Source organism: Bubalus bubalis, chromosome 10, assembly GCF_019923935.1.
Source record: "Bubalus bubalis isolate 160015118507 breed Murrah chromosome 10, NDDB_SH_1, whole genome shotgun sequence".
NCBI classification, from domain to species: Eukaryota; Metazoa; Chordata; class Mammalia; order Artiodactyla; family Bovidae; genus Bubalus; species Bubalus bubalis.
The window spans coordinates 36,435,827-36,458,129 of record NC_059166.1 but is presented as its reverse complement, the minus strand read 5'-3'; the positions used below and the strand labels follow the sequence as shown (position 1 = coordinate 36,458,129).

Genomic DNA, 22,303 nt, shown 5'->3' with positions numbered 1-22,303 from the left:
CTATGGGGTCACACAGAGTCGGACACAACTGAAGCAACTTAGCAGCAGCAGCATAATGTATTAGTGTTTTTCTTTCTGATTTACTTCACTCTGTATAATAGGCTCCAGTTTCATCCACCTCATTAGAACTGATTCAAATGCATTCTTTTTAATAACTGAGTAATATTCCATTGTGTATAGGTACCACAGCTTTCTTATCCATTTGTCTGCCGATGGACATCTAGGTTCCTTCCATGTCCTGGCTATTGTAAACAGTACTGGCAGGCAGATTCTTTACCACCAAGCCACCAGGAAGCTCCAACCCTAGCCTTAGCTCTGCATAAATGATAAAGCAAGATTGAAGTACTTCTAAAAATTCTCATGATCAACTAAACTTAGGAAAACAGTATTATAAAAGATTCCAAACTATCTTTCCACATGTACACCACTTCATAGTATGTACTTTTTAATATTAATCTCTTTTCTGGTTCTTTCTTCTTTCCAACACTACTTTTTTCTTTTCCTCATTATCATGTCATCTGTATTAGATTTAGTTTACCTTCCTGTCTTTTATATAGCTTTATTATCAACCTTAATTTTTTTCTGGAATGTGTTAGGAGTTTACTCAAATAACAAGTAATAGTTTCTACCATGATCGTTAGTATTTAGCATCTTGTCCACAGCTTAGAAGTCAAGCCTCCTTTTCTTTGAAAATGGCACATAGTGGGAACCATCTGCAAAGACTTGGCTTAGATGGGACTGCAAAGTCCCCTGTTATCAAGTATCTTCAGTATCTTTTCTTTATCGCTGCAGCAGCCTAGCAGCCCCTGATTCCACTTGACTATTCTGCACCGACTCTTCAATAGGCACTAACCCGTAAGAGAGAGAAACGCAAGTCACAGCTCTTCTCTCTTATATTGATTGGCCAGATATTTTGTTTAGATTTTTCCATAAAATGTTACAAAAAACCTGAGCAAACTTACTGATCAACCCAATAAAATCTGATAATAATCATCGAATATTAGTACATTTTTCAATTCAGTTCAGTCGCTCAGTCATGTCTGACTCTTTGCAACCCCATGGACTCCAGCATACCTGGCTTTCCTGTCCATCACCAACTCCCGGAGCTTGCTCAAACTCATGTCCATCGAGTTAGTGATGCCATCCAACTATCTCATCATCTGTCATCCCCTTCTCCTCCTTCCTTCAATCTTTCCCAGCACCAGGGTCTTTTCACATGAGTCAGTTCTTCACATCAGATGGCCAAAGTGTTAGCGTTTCAGCTTCAGCATCAGTCCTTACAATGAATATTCAGGACTGATTTCCTTTAGGATGGGCTGGTTAGATCTCCCTTCAGTCCAAGTGACTCTCAAGAGTCTTCCCCAACACCACAGTTCAAAAGCATCAATTCTTCTGTGCTCAGCTTTCTTTATAGTCCAACTCTCACATCCCTACATGACTACTGGAAAAACCATAGCTTTGACTAGATGGACCTTTGTTGGCAAAGTAATGTCTCTGCTTCTTAATATGCTGTGTAGGTTGGTCATAGCTTTTCTTCCAAGGAGCAAACGTCTTTTAATTTCATCACTGCAGTCACCATCTGGAATTCTAAAAGTAATGAGTTTGTTTTTAAAAAGAAAATGCCAGACTTCCATGGTGGTCCAGTGGTTAAGAATCTGCCTGCCAATGCAGGGGACACAGGTTCCATCCCTGGGCCAGGAAGGTCCCACATGCTTCAGAGCATAAACCCATGCGCCACAACTACTGAACCTGTGCCCTAGAGCACATGCTCCACAACAAGAGAAGCCACCACAATGAGAAGCCCACACACAGCAACTCGAGAGTAGCCCCAACTCACTGCAACTAGAGAGAGTGTGCATGCAGCAACAAAGACCCAGAGCAGCCAAAAATAAATAACTAAATAAATAAGTAATTTTTTAAACATAAATAAAAATAAAATGGTAAATATATCATAGGTAAGGTAAGGTGAAGTCGCTCAGCCGTGTCTGACTCTTTGCAACCCCACGGACTGTAGCCTCCAGGCTCTTCCATCCATGTGATTTTCCAGGCAAGAGTACTGGAGTGGGTTGTCATTTCCTTCTCCAGAGGATCTTCCCAACCCAGGGATCAAACCCAGGTCTCCCACATTGTAGGCAGATGCTTTACCATCTGAGCCACCAGGGAAGTCTATAAATATATCCTACTTACAAATTTTTAATTATCCTGATATGACCAAACTATTCATTTTAGCTGCTTCCTCCAGTTAAAATTATTTTAAAGCATTGTGATGGGAGACGAAGGGATTTGGGAAAAGAGAGAAAATCACCACTGAGCTATGAGGTTTAAAGACTGGAACAGAACTTATGGGGTCTTCACTGTGCCTAGTTACAGTCTCTGACTCGCAAGTAGCCATAGATACCCACCCTGAGAAGCTTGGGAATAGGAAAAAGGAAAGTATATACAGAATTTAATCTCTAAGAATCCATATTGACCTCTTTTTGCTCAGAGTTTTAATCTTCCAAAGCCTGACTCTCATCCACATGCAAAAGATATATACATGAGAATGGAAAACTGTCCAGAAAATGAATAGCCTGTATACGAGGAAATGATGGTTCTGTAAAGGTACTTTTCAGTAACCAGGAATTATTTGCAACTAAAATATGAAGCAGAAATTGAAATATTTGATAAATATTAAAAAGTCTGCACAGTAGTTTTATTTGAACTATCCAAGACTCTATGATTTGAAAATTGGAATCGAAAACAGATTATACATTTTACAACATTTATGTCACTTAACTTGGCCTGGAACACTGCAGGGGAAAATATCCTGCATTAAAAGATTCCTTGTTTTCACTCCAGCAAAATCCAGGACTTTTCAAATGAACATTTTAAGCGCTATAAATGCCCAACTACAGGGGGTTGCTTAAATAAATCCTTGCACATTCCTACAATGGAATGACCTGCTACTAAAAGTGAGATTGAAATCTAAATTTACTGACAGAGATACCCCCACATATAAAGTGAGAAAAAAGTTACAAATGAAAGTACCTGTCATGATTCAGTATGAATACAGAGAGGAGAGGAGAGGAAAGGAGCAAGGTTGTAAAAGATAAAACAAGTGAATGACTGCATGGCTGCAGGAATCCATGAATGAATGGATTATATCGATAGAAAGTTATATGCTTCTACACAGCTTTGGGATGGGATTGATTTTTACACTCTTACTTTTTGTACTTTGTTACTGTCTACAATGTTACTGTTTCAATTTTATCAGCAAAGACTGATACTGTTTTCATTTTAAGAAAATTAAACTATGAAATATTTGATTTATTTTTAAAATTTAAATTGTATCTGATTTTTTAAACATTCCTCCAGAGTGTCTTTATACATTTAGTAACAATGAACATCTTTACCCTCAACTCATCACTGAGAAAGAATGCAGACAGAGACCATGGTCAGACTTAGGTATAAAACATAAGCAATTAGTTGGTAAAAGGATTCAAGGGATCAATGAGAGTGTTTTCAAGGAAGATTTAGCAAGATAGATTTAAATCAGAAGAAAATGTTACCTATTAATGATAATCAGTAATGGGCTTTTATATTTCAAATCAAAAGTTCTAAAATAAAAGAAGAACCCCAAAGTTTTATTTTAACTTAATGTTACAGTTTGGAATAATATTTCTTCAGTTGCTCTTAAGCATAACAGAGTTTTCATGCATTCTGAGTTGTCATGCATGACAATATATTTCATAGTAACTTTGAGTGCATTGCGAAGGGTGAGTGAGATGGAGAAACTAAGGGTTCATTCATTTCTAATGCTTTCTTCCCTTCTTTCCTTTTACCTGAAGAATGTTTACACAGTTAGCTTCCCCAAGCCTGGTTTTGTAGAGCTGTCTCCTGTGCCTATTGATGTTGGAACAGAAATCAATCTGTCCTTCAGCACCAAGAATGAGTCTGGGATCATTCTCTTGGGAAGTGGAGGGACACCCATTCTGCCTAGGAGAAAACGACGGCAAACTGGACAGGTAATTACAACACCTAATTAATATAATAAAAATAAAATAATAATTAAAAATACAACACCTAATTAATAATGCATTTTCCCTAATACTTATGTAAAACAATTATTTTACAAAGAGACTCAGGAGAGGCATTTAGGATTTATAAATTGTCTGTATTTTTTAAATTTGTATCATTTATTTCTATTATCATCTTTTTAGGACAATTATCTCCCTGAGGATTTTTCTGTTGGTCAATTCTAGGTGTGGGTGCACTTGTGTTTACATCCATGTATCATATGAGTTTGAACATATAAAGAGAGAATGCTTAAAATGTATTCAAATTGTATTAATATTCTCTTCTAAGTCCAGTTTCCTGCCAACTCTAGATATCCAGATGGGGGACCCTTAAATTTAAATTCCCTTTGGATCGGTTTAACTAGCTGACATGATGCAGTCTGTTGGCGCCTAACTGTTCCACCTTCTCTGGACACCAAGAAAGTGAAGAATAAACCTGGATAGAAGACAAAGAAAACACAACCAACACAGTGTCACAATAGTGACATCAAAATAAAGCCTACACAGAGTCTGCTGTGTGAACTTTTGTTTTCCTACCGTCTAACCATTCAGTTCGGAGAAGGCAATGAAACCGCACTCCAGTACTCTTGCCTGGAAAATCCCATGGATGGAGGACCCTGGTAGGCTGCAGTCCGTGGGGTCGCTGAGGGTCGGACACGACTGAACGACTTCACTTTCACTTTTCACTTTCATGCATTGGAGAAGGAAATGGCAACCCACTCCAGTGTTCTTGCCTGGAGAATCCTAGGGACAGGGGAGCCTGGTGGACTGCCTTCTATGGGGTCACACAGAGTCGGACACAACTGAAGTGACTTAGCAGCAGCAGCACCCATTCAATTCTGTTAAAAGCTAGCTCTTAGTTGTCCACATCTAGGCACCATAAGTCTTTACTGCATTGATATTCCTCCAATACTTTCAACCATACTTTTTTTTTTCTTTTTTTTTTAATTTAATTTTATTTTTAAACTTTACATAATTGTATTAGTTTTGCCAAATATCAAAATGAATCCACCACAGGTATACATGTGTTCCCCGCCCTGAACCCTCCTCCCTCCTCCCTCCCCATACCATCCCTCTGGGTCGTCCCAGTGCACTAGCCCCAAGCATCCAGTATCGTGCATCAAACCTGGACTGAAGATAACACATTTTTTCCTTTTAATCTAGTTTTTCTCAGTGAAAGGATTCTTAGGAATTACCTAATCTGCCATGGCCAAAGCATAGAGTGCTTTGTAAACATGTCCTTTATAAACATGCATGCATCCCTGTAAATCAGGTTGTATTGTTTGTGATTATAGGATTATTAAAATCACTTTTATCATGTAAAGTTTAATAATTTAAACCACTATTTAATAATAGTTTGTAATAATAAGAAAGCCTTCTTCAGCGATCAATGCAAAGAAATAGAGGAAAACAACAGAATGGGAAAGACTAGAGATCTCTTTAAGAAAATCAGAGATACCAAAGGAACATTTCATGCAAAGATGGGCTCGATAAAGGACAGAAATGGTATGGACCTAACAGAAGCAGAAGATATTAAGAAGAGATGGCAAGAATACACAGAAGAACTGTACAAAAAAGATTTTCATGACCCAGATAATCACGATGGTGTGATCACTGACCTAGAGCCAGACATCCTGGAATGTGAAGTCAAGTGGTCTTTAGGAAGCATCACTATGAACAAAGCTAGTGGAGGTGATGGAATTCCAGTTGAGCTATTTCACATCCTAAAAGATGATGCTGTGAAGGTGCTGCACTCAATAGGCCAGCAAATTTGGAAAACTCAGCAGTGGCCACAGGACTGGAAAAGGTCAGTTTTCATTCCAATCCCAAAGAAAGGCAATGCCAAAGAATGCTCAAACTACCGCACAATTGTACTCATCTCACACGCTAGGAAAGTAATGCCCAAAATTCTCCAAGCCAGGCTTCAGCAATATGTGAACCATGAACTTCCTGATGTTCAAGCTGGTTTTAGAAAAGGCAGAGGGACCAGAGATCAAATTGCCAACATCCGCTGGATCATGGAAAAAGCAAGAGAGTTCCAGAAAAATATCTATTTCTGCTTTATTGACTATGCCAAAGCCTTTGACTGTGTGGATCACAATAAACTGTGGAAAATTCTGAAAGAGATGGGAATGCCAGACCACCTGACCTGCCTCTTGAGAAATCTGTATGCAGGTCAGGAAGCAACAGTTAGAACTGGACATGGAACAACAGACTGGTTCCAGATAGGAAAAGGAGTACATCAAGGCTGTATATTATCACCCTGTTTATTTAACTTATATGCAGAGTACATCATGAGAAACACTGGAATGGAAGAAACACAAGCTGGAATCGAGATTGTGGGGAGAAATATCAATCACCTCAGATATGCAGATGACACCACCCTTATGGCAGAAAGTGAAGAGGAACTCAAAAGCCTCTTTATGAAAGTGAAAAAGGAGAGTGAAAAAGTTGGCTTAAAGCTCAACATTAAGAAAACAAAGATCATGGCATCCAGTCCCATCAGTTCATGGCAAATAGATGGGGAAACAGTGGAAACAGTGTCAGACTTTATTTTTCTGGGCTCCAAAATCACTGCAGATGGTGATTGCAGCCATGAAATTAAAAGACGCGTACTCCTTGGAAGGAAAGTTATGACCAACCTAGATAGCATATTCAGAAGCAGAGACATTACTTGGCCAACAAAGGTTCGTCTAGTCAAGGCTATGGTTTTTCCTATGGTCATGTATGGATGTGAGAGTTGGACTGTGAAGAAGGCTGAGCGCTGAAGAATTGATGCTTTTGAACTGTGGTGTTGGAGAAGACTCTTAAGAGTCCCTTGGACTGCAAAGAGATCCAACCAGTCCATTCTGAAGGAGATCAGCCCTGGGATTTCTTTGGAAGGAATGATGCTAAAGCTGAAACTCCAGTACTTTGGCCACCTCATGCGAAGAGTTGACTCATTGGAAAAGACTCTGATGCTGGGAGGGATTGGGGGCAGGAGGAGAAGGGGGCAACAGAGGATGAGATGGCTGGATGGCATCACTGACTCGATGGATGTGGGTCTCAGTGAACTCCGGGAGTTGGTGATGGACAGGGAGGTCTGGCGTGCTACGATTCATGGGGTCGCAAAGAGTCAGACATGACTGAGCGACTGATCTGATCTGATCTGATCTGATGTAATAATATTCTTTTCTCCCCACCACCAAAAAAAGAAAATAACAAAATACAGTTGACACTTGAAAATATGAGTTTGATCACACAGGTCCACTTGTATGTGAATTTTTTCTTCAGTGGTAAATACAATGGTATTACATGGTCCAAGGTTGATTGAAACTGAGGATGCAGAATATCTGATATGGAGGAACTGAATAAAGGGAGGGCCAACTATAAGTTATGCTCTGATTTTTGACTGTGTGGAGGGTCATTACCTCATGTCATTCACCTGTACTGACAAATAAAATCCAAAAATGTACAACCATGAGTAACTTGCATTATCTACAGAACATAAAAGTGGTTTGATACTAGAAAGTCTGAAAATCATGTAATCCTCTTGATAGACATAGAGAACACTTGTAACTAAACACCCATTCCTGATCAAAAATAACAATAACAAAAGACTTAGTAAATTAAAAAGAGAATGATAGGAAAACATAAACATTTCCTATAAAATCAAGCCCAAGAAAAGATAAATATTATTGCTATCTGAACTTCCCTGGTGGCTCAGACAGTAAAGCGTCTGTCTACAATGTGGGAGACCTGGGTTCGAGTCCTGGGTCGGGAAGATCCCCTGGAGAAGGAAATGGCAATCCACTCCAGTACTATTGCCTGGAAAATCCCATGGACAGAGGAGCCTGGTAGGCTACAGTCTACAGGGTCGCAAAGAGTCAGACACGACTGAAAGACTTCACTTTCACTTTTCTTTCATACTGGTCTTAGCCGATGCAATAAGAAAAGAATAAATAAATATAGTACAAGAAAAAATATATAATTTAACAAGAAATAAAACAAACATAAGACCTATACTGGAAAAATTATAAAATTTATTGAAAATGTATAGCAGACTACTTAATAAAGTCATTATGTTAATGGAAAGACTCAGTGTTAAAAATATTTCAGTTCTCCATAAAATGATATGTAGGTTTGCCTTCAATGAAAATATCACCTTATCTTTTTGTAAATCAGAACAAATTCTAAAATTAATATCAAAAGTCCAAGAAAGTTATGAAATAGAATAAGTTGGAAGACTGTTCTAGCAGTTTTGAATCATGGTTGTGTAGCATTAATACATGGATAACTCTGTGTCAGTGGAACATAAGAGAGAGAGAGCCAAGTATAGATGGAAATGACATTTGGCAGTAGGTAGCATTGCACATCATCAGCGAAAAAAGTGAACCTTTCAGTGAATGATTCTGGGGCAATTCATTATCCATTTAGACAAAAAAATGAAGTAATTTCTATTTCATGTTAAACAGAAAATTAATTCCCAGTGAATTGAAGTCTTAAATATGAAAGGAAAAAACTTTAAAATGTTTAGAAGAAAATGTAAAAGGATAACCTATGACCTTAAGGAAGAAAAGAATTTCTTTGGGAAGGAAAAAACAAAACATTTTTTTTAAATTAGAGGGAGAAGAAGTAATGTTTTATCTCATTTTATATTGTGCATAACAAGTATGGAATAAGTATAATAAAAATAAATGTTCTCCTAAGTCTTTGCCTTTTAATCCAAAATACAAAAAATTTATTAAATAAATTTAAATAATAAGCCAGTTATTATAATAAAAGGACCAGATCAAACATTCTGAGATAGATTTTCACTAAAGGATATCTGTGCCCTGGATCACAGTCAAGTAACTAAATACCATCTCTCAGTTTCAGATTTCTCCTCATCAGAACCAAATGAATAGGCTTGAATCATCAGTTGTCAGGATAGTTCTTAGAATAAAACTTTTTCATTAAAACAAGTAAAATGAGAAAATATTAAGTGCTATAGTACAAATTAGAAATAACATGTTAATGCTTCAACATTTTAATGAATATCTGTTTTTTTTAATATCTGTTTTAAAATCTCACTGTTATTGCTGTCTGAAAGAGGAAACAATATTAAATAATTCATTTCTGATCGGAGAATCAAACTGGTTAAATGACATACTTTTTTTTTCAAAGCTACCAGTTTTTCAAAGCTACCAGTTTTGATAGTCATTTGTGATTATGTTCTGCTAACGGGGTTTGAGACCTCAATCAGCTTAAAAAACAACTTTAATTGAGTGCTTCGATGGCAGTTGCCCCTTTCTGATGGATGGCGACACTGATACCGGTCCTCTGGCCCTTTTGCCTGGGACACGCAGCAACACAGCTGATTTTGCAAACTGTTGGAAACGTTGTGGTGTTTGACTGAAACCATCTCCACCGCCTTGTGGTGACTCGTGGAGGACCGAGTGATCGTGTGTGGCAGGGGGCCCCGTGCTCCACTTGAAAAGGAGCACACGGTGGTGTCAGCTTTGGGAATGAGGACTGCATTCAGGCTCCCTGGGGTTCACAAACTGATCTCAAAAACCACACTGTTGCTATAGTAACAGTGGCAAGAAGAAAGCAGTCGTGTTTGTGGATGAAAAATTGTCTGCCTTCTTTCTAAATGTGGGAGACAAGTTAGGTGTTGGTGATAGCAATCCATTCCACCAGCCTAGAGAAGGAATTGAAATCTAAACACTCAAAATGCCCTGGGGTGGGAGTGAGACCTGATTTCCAGAAGCTAGCTGTCCATCTGTGAATGCAAGGGAGAGCGGTTTTATTAACCCCCTTTGTTTCCTGATGGATTTTGTGAATTAGAAGCCCAATGCGAGCACAGCTGTTCCTTTCAGCATCGCAAATCTGCTTTGCAGAGATGGCTCTCTTACTATCTCCCTTTACACATCACCTAACAAGCAGAAATGGTAAGTGATTGTAAAGCTATTTCCAGCTGCTTTAAATACTCTAAGAAATATTGAGTCTTAACTTCTCAGGTAAGCTCTCAGAGCAGATGAATCTGCCGTTCTTTCAGGTAACTAAGCTAAGTCGTAGATGAGACTCCTTTTGTCTTCAATAACCATTTGCTGTTGCAGGTCTATTATGCGATCTTCCTGAACAAGGGCCGTCTGGAAGTGCATCTCTCCACAGGGGCGCGCACAATGAGGAAAATTGTCATCAAACCGGAGCCCAGTCTGTTTCACGACGGGAGAGAGCATTCTGTTCATGTAGAGAGAACTAGAGGGTAACAACAGTTCTGGCGACTGACTGTACTGTCGTAACTAACACGAACTTTTGCTCGCCTTAGTCTTTAACTGGACCTTTGTGTGTATGGACAGACGACACATTGCTGAAGTGTCAAGTAGCTTAATTTTATCTTCTTTATATTTCATACTTTGGGAACTTCATTTACCTTGACCCTTAGGAGTTTTATTCTTAACATTTTTTCTGCTGAGCAGCTCTCCTCTTCACCTCTGGAAAACCAAATTCATCTTCTGAAGCCATAGCTAAGAAAAATCTCTCCCTCTGCACCTCTCAAATACTCTCTTCTCAAATAAGGCATATGTGGGTGGTGAAACGGCACAGAGCAGCTCAGCTGGGGCCCGCAGCCTTTGGCAGCTGCAATTTCATTTGGGTTCCAAGGCAGTTATGACAGCTGCTTAGAAATCTGTCACAAATATAGAGCAGGGCAGCAGCTGCAGGACCCACGGAGCCCTGCTCTGTGCGGGCCTCACGCCTGGCCCCTGCCAAGGTGTGAGGGGCGAGAGTTGAGAGAGGGCAGAGGCTGCTGTCTTGCCATCAGGGCACAGAGGCTGCCTCTCTGCTGATCCACCAGAGCACTTGCTTCCCAGCCCTGAGTCAGGGAATTGGCTGTTAGTGTTATGAGCTGATGTCTTATTTTTTCAGAATGCTGAAGTACTTTATACTTACTTTATTGAGGAAGTCATTTGTTATTTGATTTTTTTTTTTTTCCATCAAAGTGTATGACAGCTCGGATAAGGGGATTCCCTGATGGTTCAGCAGGTAAAGAATCCACCTGCAAAGCAGGAGACACAGGAGATGCACATTCTATCACTGGGAGGGTAAGATCCCCTGGAGAAGAAAATGGCAACCCACTCCTGTATTCTTGCCTGAAAAATCCCATGGACAGAGGAGCCTGGTGGGCTATAGTTCGTGGGTCACAAAGAATCAGACACGACTGAGCAACCAAGCACACAAGCACAGTGAGTTTAGAAAGACAATTAGAGAAAACCAGAAGCCCAGAGACTTCAGACCTCCAAGCCCACGATCCATTTAGACTGAAAACATAGAAAAGAACTGGAAATCAAACTTGATGAAACCTCAAAACATAGACAATACTTTTAAATATAACAGTATGAAGGCGTAGCAAAAGTTCAAGCAAGTAAATGTTATTCTGTACTTAAAGTCGACCATTTTCTAATCATGCTCTTGTGTGGACAGTAGTTTAAATAAGTAATAACAATGTCTTGTAAGTAAAGAAACTTTCCTTGCTTTGCATTTTTCTGTGATTTAGAGCATTATCTTTAGGGCTGAATTAATGCTCAGTCAATTACGGAGTATCTACTAACTGAAATGTTTAGAAACCATGATTAAGACAAATGAGGGATCAATATTTGGACAAACTAAGAACATTTACTAATCTTCTAGGCACATATTGCAGTCAGGGTCTCTGAAGAGAAATGCAAACTGAATGTTCTCATTTGAACCTTAAGGAATGCTCTAGAATACTGATTTTGCAAGTCTTCTGGACTTTACTTCAGGTCCTTTGCCAAATGTTAGTCCTTCTCGTTGTAGGAAAAACTTTTTAAGGTTTTTAAATAATTTCAAGAAGCAAATGCAGATCTGAGAAATATAGTTGGGCAAAAAATCATTCAAAATATGTTATTTTGTAGGGAAAGGATTCCGACATTCCCAAGTGCATTTTGATGTTATTCTAAGGTGTCCTTTTCACAGGTGTCTCTTCAAGAAGGGTATTTTAGTATGGCAGCTTCACAGCTGTTGGCCATCAATCCAACCTGTATTTGATTAAGCTCGGTATAGTACATCCCTGAAAACTGGTCATTCAGTTAATTGGCCATATAAACAAACTGTTGTGCCATTCTCTGTTAATTAAAGGATAATGTATTAGACATATTAGTGTGTTGTCACTACACACTGTGGCAAAGCCAGAGCTCATTTGCCACCATAATGTCTCATTCAGCACCCTGAGGTCAAATAACAATTATCACCTATCCCTTAAACAAGTGCTTCAATTAACTGATTAACCGGAGATCACTAATGACCCTAAGAACATCACCTAGAAACATATTTTAATGTTTCATATCAATTTTATGGCATGCCCTGTGTCAAATACTACAAAAATTATGTCCTTTAGTTATTCTAAATATATATGAGATATGTACTCATATCCTTTCATCACAGATGAGGAAATATTAACTAATTTACCCCAAATCACATAGCTAGTAAATAACAGGCAGGATTTAAGCCCAGATATACTTGACTTTAACACCTCATCCGTGCTTGCTAGGTATTCTTACCTCTGTGACCTCAGAGGTTTGTATTACTTGATGTTGATGATGATACTCTTGTTAACTTGGAAATACTTGCTTTCTTCCAACACTATTTAGACTGTAGATGTCAATTGTTTCCTTTCCTCAAACAATACCGCCTCATAAAATTAGTAGATTTTCATCAAATTGAGAGGCAAGCTTTTCAGTATTTACTCTCTTTACGCTTCCTTTCTCGTTTTCTTTCCTTCTCTACTCCTCCCTCTGCAAAAATTTCACCTCCTTTACTTTGGTGTCTAATTCCCTAGTACTCCAGTGATCCTCTGCCTTTTATAACTGCTTGGCCCTCTGATCTTCCTCCTGAAGTCCACCTAAATGGCCAGTAGTTCTAACTGGATAAAAACAGTAAACCCTAAGAGCCTGGAGTAGAAGCTTAGGCATTCTCCACAGGTATTCTCCATGAAAGCATTCTTCACACAGGTACAGAATTAGGCTAAAGACCACAAAATTGGAGCAAATATTTCAGGAGTAATTTGAGGTTTCCAGAATGGGACCAAGATTTGAATACTGCAACCCAATTATTTCTTTCTAACCATCCAAAATATGTTCAATTTAAAAATGTCAGGTTTTGCTTCTCATGTAAATTGTAAATTTCAGGGCACTTCTCTTAATATCTTTTACCATGTATGCAGTTCATTTGATAGTGATTTGAAAAAAAAATCTTAGATCAATATTTCATACAAATAAATTGAATATAAGTAATAAAATATTATAAAACTTCAAGATTCAGCTATTGAAATTTTAAGGAAAAACAGCTGACATATCACAATATTAATAGTATTGTAATGATTCTTATAATGCTTTTTGGGTATAGTGGGTCCACAGTAAAGAATTTTTGAATAAATCCTTTTTAAAAAACACACCAGAATCATAAAGGACATGTAATATCCCTCTTTGAAGTGAAGTGAAGTCGCTCAGTCGTGTCCGACTCTTTTCGACCCCATGGACTGTAGCCTACCAGGCTCCTCCATCCATGGGATTTTCCAGGTAAGAGTACTGGAGTGGGTTGCCATTTCCTTCTCCAGGGGATCTTCCTGACCCAGGGATGGAACCCAGGTCTCCCGCATTGTAGGCAGACGCTTTACCGTCTGAGCCACCAGGTAAGCCCAGTAGCTTCCCTCTTTACAAAGTGCTAAATAAATGACCTAGATTTGATGCTCCTAGGTTGTAAAATACAAACTGGATTCAACTGTAGTCCTTTAACAGTGTTCTTATTAAGGAATACAACCTCAGTGAAATGCCTTAGTTAATGGTTTCCGTGGTTCAGAGTAGGGGTTCTTATCCTCCTTTTATAAAAGAATCAAATGAGACTGAGCAAGATTAAATAACTAACGCAGGGTCACATAGCTAGTAAGCTTTCATTCATGCTAAGTCGCTTCAGTTGTGTCCGACTCTGTGACTCTATGGACTGTCGCCTGCCAGGCTCCTCTGTTCATGAGGATTCTCTAGGCAAGAATACTGGAGTGGGTTGCATTTCCTCCTCCAGATCTTCCCAGGGACGGAACCTGTGTCTCTTATGTCTCCTGCATTGGCAGGCAGTTCATACTAGTGCTTAAGTCCAGTCTGTTTCTTCTGAAAGTTCACGATCACTCTACATCTCCACCCTGTGATCCAGTAAGAAAGGGCCATTGTGGTCTTTAGGGGCAGAACCAGACTAGAGAGAGTCCACATGAGAAAGAGGAGAGCCTCTGGATCTTTAAAAATTCTAATCAAAAGCAGAGATTTGCTCTCCTTGGGCAGTATTTAATAGTGGCTTAAACCCTTCATTCAAACCCTGAGGAACACTGGCATATAGGAGATTACTTTTAGCAAATGGAAAAAAAAAGGGGGGGGAGTATGAGGGGTACTTCTCAATGAGTCCCACATATCCAGAAGTGAGTGGTTTTCTAAAAGTCTCATAAAACCACCCACATTCTTAGCAATAAGGTTGAACTCTTGAATTTTGCCAACACAATCTTCCGGAGTCTGGCAAAACATCAATATATCGTTCCCCGTATTTTGCCTTTGAAACTAAATCCAATCTGCTCCCTCCATACCACCTGAGCAATAAAGAGACATAAAAAAATGCTTCATAGAATGGAAGGTAGTAAGTATATCCTTGATAAGAGCATGGGTCCACAGTCAGACTGCCTGGGTTCAAATCCCAGCACATCTGTATGAATTGGGAAAGCTACTTAGCCAATCTGTTCCCCTCAGTTAACTCATCTGTACAGTGAATATAGAGTTTTTTACAAGATGTTTGTTAGATGTTTCTGATATTTTAAGCCACAACAATATGTGGTCTTTGTTCTGTTCTCTTATATTTGGATTGTCCCAGCGTGGGCCAGTTGTTCAGTGCCATTTCAGAGCATCTTTGCCCTGATTTATTGTTTCTAACTCTACGTGTGGTTTTTCTTCTTTATAAAATCAAGTAACATAACATTTTAGAACTGAGTTTGCTGACTAAATATTTCAGATTTTCTCTCCAGATGTGAATTAGTTTGTAGTAATCCCCATTCATGATCCTCGGGCTATTGACTAACACTTAAGACTAAGAGCCCCATGCTGACTATTGGGACTGAAGTTTTAAAACCTGCTTCTAGAACAAAAGAGAAAATGCCTTTGGTCATTTTCATCAGCAGAATTCTTTGCCTCCTGATTCTCTTCCCCAGGATCCACAGAGTGAATAAATAGCATGAGGTTCTCAATTAGTAATGTGTAAGTTATCTCTCATAGGCAAATTAGGGACGTTAATGAAACAGCCACTAAAGAAAATCATTGCAGAGAACAATTAGCCTGGCGTTCTAGCCTGCCTCTTCCATTCAAAAGCCAGCAGCTACATTCTTTATAAAACATCCTGTAAGCGTTTGCTGTTGATTCCTACAATCTAAGCTCTCAGGAGTACAGTTTGTCCCCTAGCAAGAAGATAATAGCTGGCACAAACCAAGAAATAAAGAGCCAAACAAAACGTGACCCCATGCTGTGCTAAACCACTGTGCTAAACCGACTGAGCCTCATAGGATTAGACACCACAACCCCATACAGAAGCCTCCACTCCACCGGCTCATACGTAGGACCGCTGTAGTCAACACCACCAGAGGCTAATGCTGTAGCTACACCACTGCCTTGTTTCAAGAAACTCTAGGAGAGCTAACAAGGGAGGCAGAGGGGCAAGATGCTGAGAAACAATATCATTTGCTAAGTGACAAGTTCCTAGTCATCAGATTTGGCTCTCTTAAAAGCAGGGGTGTGTGGTGGCGGGAGAGACTTTGCTTTCTGGTTGTATAGGACACTGTGTGTTTTACACTTGTTTATTTTCAATATTTTATCAGCATGTTTACTGTTCAAGTGGATGAAGACAGAAAGCATATGCAAAATCTGACCGTGGAACAGGCAATAGAAGTTAAAAAGCTTTTCATTGGGGGCGCTCCACCTGAATTTCAACCCTCGCCACTCAGAAATATTCCTCCCTTTGAAGGCTGTATATGGAACCTTGTTATAAACTCTGTGTAAGTGAATCTCCCTGTTACTCTTTTTTTTTCATAGGCGGATCGCTATTGCATCTACATTATCCAAAACCATGGGGTGGGGGAGAGGGGAAACAATGAAGATCTTCAAGTCAAATTTTTGTTTAATTGCACTGAGACCTTTAAAAGGGGAAAGGGAAAATGTGATGTAACGGTAGGGAAGCAGGACAATGAAAATTAAGAGAAGGTATTGAATTTTTATTATGTTCCCTTAGCCCTATGGATTTTGCACAGCCTGTATCCTTCAAAAACGCAGACATTGGTCGCTGTGCCCATCAGAAACCCCCTGAGGAGGAAGATGGAGCAGTTACAGCTGAAACAGTTATCCAGCCAGAGCCGGTTCCCACCCCAGCGGTTCCTGCACCCACCCCGTTTCTGACACACGTAGGTGTTTACGTCCCATTGCTTTCTCATTGTACCCCTGTGTTGGTAGTCACTTTCTGAAAGAAGGTTACTCAGGGTATCTAGTATACTCTACTGCTAGAATTAGAGGAAGGGCCACCTGTCTATGAAAGCCTATTCTCCTTATGTCTTCCTTGAATTACTTTCATTTATATTTATGGTCTCCTTTAATCTTCTTGTTTATAAAGTGGCACATGTTTTCAGTTGGAAAGTTAGCACAAAAATGTCTGCAGAATCAAGAATAAAATCCACCTATACTAGCACCACCCAGAGGTAATCATATCAATTTTCAGCCCCTTTTATTTGCATTTTACACAGTAGATCTCATATCATGTATACAACTTGGTATTCTGTTTTTAAAAACCAGTTATACATAGGTAAAACTGTTTCTAAACATCTTGCCAATGTGTGTGTCTAATATGATGTATATGTATGTGTATGTTTGTGTGAGAGAGACATAAAAAAATACTTCATAGAATGGAAGGTAGTAAGTATATCCTTGATTAGAGCGTGGGTCCAGAGTCAGACTGCCTGGGTTCAAATCCCAGCACATCTGTATGAACTGGGAAAGCTACTTAGCCAATCTGTTCCCCTCAGTTAACTCATCTGTACAGTGAGTATAGACTTTTTTAAAAGATGTTTGTTGAACACCTAGCATTATACTCAACATTTAATAAATGGCATAATTACCATATAGTAATGATCATAGTGACAGCTTTTAAACAATTTCTATCCAATATTATAAGTAATTTTTCTAACAGCTGTCTAAAATATATATATATATATACACATCATCACCCCATTTTTAGCTGAGTTAATTAAGAATTAGTTAGCCTAAATAATAAACCCAAACACAGTCAGTAAGTGGCAGGATAGGAATTTTAATCCGGTGGGTCTGATTGTACAATCTGATTCCTTATCACGGCGACACTTTGCCTTTACAGCTTGTTCTATGTCTTGCTCACTGAGCGGTTACCATTTAGAGCATTTCTAGGTTTTCACTACTAGAAACTGTATTCTAATCAGCACTTCTGTACCTCAGACTTTCTCATTGTTTCTAATGATGTTCTAAAAACAGATTCTTCGATGGGTAATTATGAGGCCAAGTGAAGAATATAGCCAAGATTCTCAACACGTATACAGGAATTGCTTTTTCCAAAGGTTATACAGATTTTCATTCTCACCACCAAAGAGCTCACACTGCTCTTGACAGCGCACGCACCGTACTTACAATATTTGCCAGTTGACAGGTGGAAATGTTACCTTGAGTGCCAATTTTGAAACTCTCCAACATTTTGTTCTTTTTGTTAGTTTTCATGATGGAATTGTTCTGCAGAGTGGTGTGCTCATTGTCACTAGAAATATTTATTAAATGAGAAGCCAAACTGGCCATTAATTCCAATCGTCATTTCCTCCTCTGTAAAATGTGGGTATTATACCTACATTGCCTAATGATGGGATTATTATAAGAATCAAATGAGATAATATATGTGGAAGTTCTTTGAAAAGTGGGAAAGGTATGCACGCATAGATACTGTAGGAAGATTTTTTCTTGTGGGCTTTTCTCTAGCTGCAGTGAAAGGGGGCTACTCCCTAGTTGCAGTACATGAGTTTCTTACTGCGGTGGCTTCTCTCATTGTGGAGCATGGGCTCCAGAGCGTTTGGGCTTCAGTTGTTGCAGCACGTGGGCTCAGTAGTTGTGTTCCCGGGCTCTGGAGCACAGGCTCAGTACTTGTGACTCACAGGCTTAATTGTCCTGCAGCATGTGGGATCTTACCAGACCAGGGATTGAGCCCTTGTCTCCTGCATTGACAGGTGGGTCCTTTACCTCTGAGCCACCAGGGAAGCCCCAGACACTGTGAGAATTCTCTGCATTTACTAAGTAACTAGTATGTGTCCAGTACTCTGCCAGGCATAGTATATCCATTATTTCATTTGATTTCCACAAGTTGTTAATCATTTATTGTTTATTTATATTGTTGGAAGTATTATTAGCCCCCTTTCACAGAAGAAAATACCTCTGATCACACAGCACAGCTAGCAAGTGAAAGGCTATCAGTCATTTGGGGATTAGTTCAGGGAGTTGCTTTTCTCCTAAGACATACTGAGATCTGCCACATGGATTTTAGAATGTTTCCTTAGTGCTTCCATAATATGGCTTTATGCTAGACTTCTCCCAGCAAAGGGAAGGTGAATGATCCCCACCCCTTTTCCCTCATACACCGCTCTCTGAACTGTTATCCTTCATATCTGTTCCTTGGTCTCAAGTCAATTAAGGAATTAAAAACGCTGTGGGTAAAATGAGCTTTTTAGACATTGGATACAGATATCCATTTGGATTCTATAGGAAAGTGGATCCTAAATTCTGAACAACTAACTTAGAATTATAAAAAGCAGAAGCCCTAGAGACCAGCTGGTCCAATTGCCATCTTAATACATGAATCTTTTTATATACTTGATGTGGACTTAAAAACTTTGCTTGAACATTCCATTGACAAGGCTCTTCCAGTGTAATAGGGCAGGCTCTAGCTGTAGGAAAACCATTGGTTATAATGAAGTAAAACCACATCCCTATAACCTCCATGTAATGATTGTGTTTCTGTAGCCAAACACATTAAGTTTTTATCTCTCTAACAGCCCTTCAAGCATTTGAAAACAGCTGTGCTCTCCCTTCCCAGGCTAAATATTCCATTATCTCAAGCATTTTTCTTAATTTCTAATTTTGTTATTCCCACCAATAATATTCTTATATTTGAAATATCTCTTTCAAAATATGGCACCTAGAATAGACCATACTACTCAAACTGGAGTACGCAGTTCAGAGGACAGCAGAGTTCCTCCTTCCACTGGTCTGTCGTCATATTCTACTAATACACCTGAGAACGTTTTAATGTTTTAAGCAGATGTGTCATGCCATCAGTTCCTCGTTAGGTACTGTATTTGGTCAACCAAAACTTTGAGGGCCTTTGAAATTCTCTTGAGTTGGGTCCCTCAGCCAGTAAACGTTGAATTGGTCTGGTTTATTGGTGAATAACTCTGCTGGACCTACCAGTCGCCCTTCTTTTTCTCTTTTTAGTGATCACCTTTCTTAGTTGTGTTTTAAAACACAGCCTTTTAGGAGATCTCAAGCATATCCTTCTGTGGTTTCTAGAGATCATATTTGCCTCCTTTTTCTGAAAACAAAGATCCTTTCACATCTGGACTGGAGATTTTAACTCATTTAAGTTTTCTTATAACCTTCTGTTCTAATTCCAGTTTTCTCTCAGCAGTGTATTTAACTTCTACAAAAAAGAGTGATCCACTTAACAGAGAAGACAAAAGCAGAAGAGAGGTTGAGTAACAGTCCTGTGGGTTGGTGTAGAAAGACTCACAGAACATCAGACTTGCACATTGTAATACTTATGACCATGTGGTCAAATTTGTGTATTTTAGAATCTTTCATCACTGTTGGGTTGTACTATATTTTCAGAGTTTCAGATCATGGAACCATACGTATTTCCTCTTTTTAATTTGATTTATTTCATTTTCATTCATTATTTGTGTGTGTGGAGAGAAGTATCTACTTTTTAAAGGCTATGTTTTATGACAAATATTTACTAAGAGTCTACAAAATGCAAAGATTGGTAAGATATCATCATTTATTTTATGACATTTATTTCAATATGTATTAAGAGCCTACTAAAGAAACAGAAACTGAAAGACATATTTGAGAAAGTAGACATTACCATAAATAGCACAGTAACCAAATATGCAAGGAGGTCAGTCAGGATAAATGCCAAGTATGGACTGCAAACGCAACTGGCTAGCTTCCAAGATGAAAATTAGAAGCATGGCAGGGGGCACCGTTAACCTCCATCCAGGTTAGTGGTACCTAGAGGTGTGAAAACAGATCCATAAAATGCAAGTTTTAATATGTCACCATACTCTTGTACTTAAAATCTTTCAATCGAAACAATATAAAATGACATACTTATGACATTATGTTAAGTGGGGAAAACAGGATATAAGACTCTGTATTCTGCATCATCATATCTATATCAATAGTTAGAAAAACACATAAGAAAAATCTTTTCAAAAAATGCATCAGATGCTAACAGCAGATGATGGATATGGTCCAGAGATGATTTTCATCATTTCAAAAAATATTCTTAAGTGTGTTTTGTTTTCATAAATGTTTTAAAAGATGAATTGGAAAGAAATGTTTTTTCTGCATTTATTTCTCCACAACCACCAGTTATATAGCTGATTTCCTCACTGGGGAAGAGAAACATGCTGCGTGAGCCCCTCTCAGCTCAACCACATTGAGAGTCACTGAGGAAACAAACCAGGTCGTCAATCCAAGTGATCCATGACAGAGGTCTGCCTCTCCATCTGCTGTAGCCCACCTGCCTTTACTCAGTGAACTCAGGGGGCTCACTGAATAACTGCCTTGTCCTCTCTAAATGGAGGAAATCCTACTGAAAAAGAGGATAATGTTTACTCTGAGGATTGTTGTTATTGTTGTTCAGTTGCCAAGTTATGTCCGACTCTTCATGACCCCATGTACTGCAGCACACCAGCTTTCCCTATCTGTCAGCATCTCCCGGAGTTTGCCCAAGTTCATGTCCATTGAATCGGTGATGCCATCCAACTATCTCATCCTCTGTTGCCTGCTTCTCCTTCTGTCTTCAGTCTTTCCCAGCATCAGGGCATTTTCCAATGAGTCTTTGCATCAAGTGGCCAAGGTATTGGAGCTTCAGCTTCAGCATCAGCCCTTCCAATGAGTATTCAGGGTTGATTTCCTTTAAGATGGACTGGTTTGATCTCCTTGCAGTCCAAGGGACTCTCAGGAGTCTTCTCCAACTCCACAGTTCAAAAGCATCAGTCTTCAGCGCTCAGCTTTCCTTATGGTCCAACTCTCGCATCCATACATGACTACTGGAAAAACCATAGCTTTGACTGGACAGACCTTTGTCAGTAATGTCTCTGCTTTTTAATATGCTGTCTAGGTTTGTCATAACTTTTCTTCCAAGGAGCAAATGTCTTTTGATTTCATGGCTGCAGTCACCATCTGCAGTGATTTTAGCCCAAGAAGAGGAAATCTGTCACTGTTTCCAACTTTCCCCTTTCTATTTGCCATAAAGTGATGTGACCGGATGCCATGATCTTAGTTTCTTTAATATTTAGTTTTAATCTGGATTTTTCACTCTCTTCCTTTACCCTCATCAAGAGGTTCTTTAGTTCCTCTTCACTTTCTGCCATTAGAGTGATATCATCCACATATCTGGGGTTGTTGATATTTCTCCAGGCAATCTTGATTCCAGCTTGTAACTCATCGAACCCTGCATTTCTCAGGACATGCTCTGCATATAAGTTAAATAAATCAGTGACAATAAACAGCCATACGAGGTTCTAACCATCGCTTCTTGATAGGCATACAGGTTTCTCAGGAGACAGGTAAGATGGTCTGATATTCCCATCTCATTAAGAGTTTTCCACAGTTTGTTTATCCACAAGGTCAAAAGCTTTAGTGTAGTCAGTGAATCAAAGGTAGATGTTTTCCTGGAATTCCCTTGCTTTGTCTATGATCAAGCAAATGTTGGCAATTTGATCTCTGGTTCCTCTGCCTTTTCTAAACCCAGATTAGACATATGGAAGTTCTTGGTTCATGTAATACTGAAGCCTAGCATGCAGGATTTTGAGCATAACCTTGCTGGCATGGGAGATGAGTGCAATTGTCCAGTAGTTTGAACATTCTTTAGTACTGCCCTTCTTGGGAACTGGGATA

General features: G+C 39.1%; 1 protein-coding gene and 2 long non-coding RNA genes across 5 annotated transcripts in view; 1 reads left to right on the top strand and 2 right to left on the bottom strand.

Annotated features, from left to right (window-relative positions):
• Positions 1-22,303, top strand: part of LAMA2 (laminin subunit alpha 2) — a 708,999-nt gene that overhangs the window by 668,352 nt on the left and 18,344 nt on the right. For all 3 annotated transcript variants that reach the window (XM_025294565.3, XM_025294564.3, XM_044924246.2), the window contains 4 exons: positions 3,828-4,004; positions 10,136-10,284; positions 15,940-16,116; positions 16,350-16,518. In XM_025294565.3, the coding sequence (XP_025150350.3) occupies positions 3,828-4,004; positions 10,136-10,284; positions 15,940-16,116; positions 16,350-16,518 (672 nt within the window). The remainder of the gene's footprint in view (positions 1-3,827; positions 4,005-10,135; positions 10,285-15,939; positions 16,117-16,349; positions 16,519-22,303) is intronic.
• On the bottom strand, positions 11,013-12,734 carry LOC123327690. Its single transcript, XR_006542351.1, has 2 exons — positions 12,599-12,734; positions 11,013-11,076 (listed from the first exon to the last, which is right to left on the bottom strand). It is a non-coding gene; the product is annotated as an uncharacterized LOC123327690 (long non-coding RNA).
• Positions 20,273-22,303, bottom strand: part of LOC123327689 — a 36,381-nt gene continuing 34,350 nt past the window's right edge. Inside the window, exon 3 of the long non-coding RNA XR_006542350.1 lies at positions 20,273-20,407. This is a non-coding gene — a long non-coding RNA (uncharacterized LOC123327689). The remainder of the gene's footprint in view (positions 20,408-22,303) is intronic.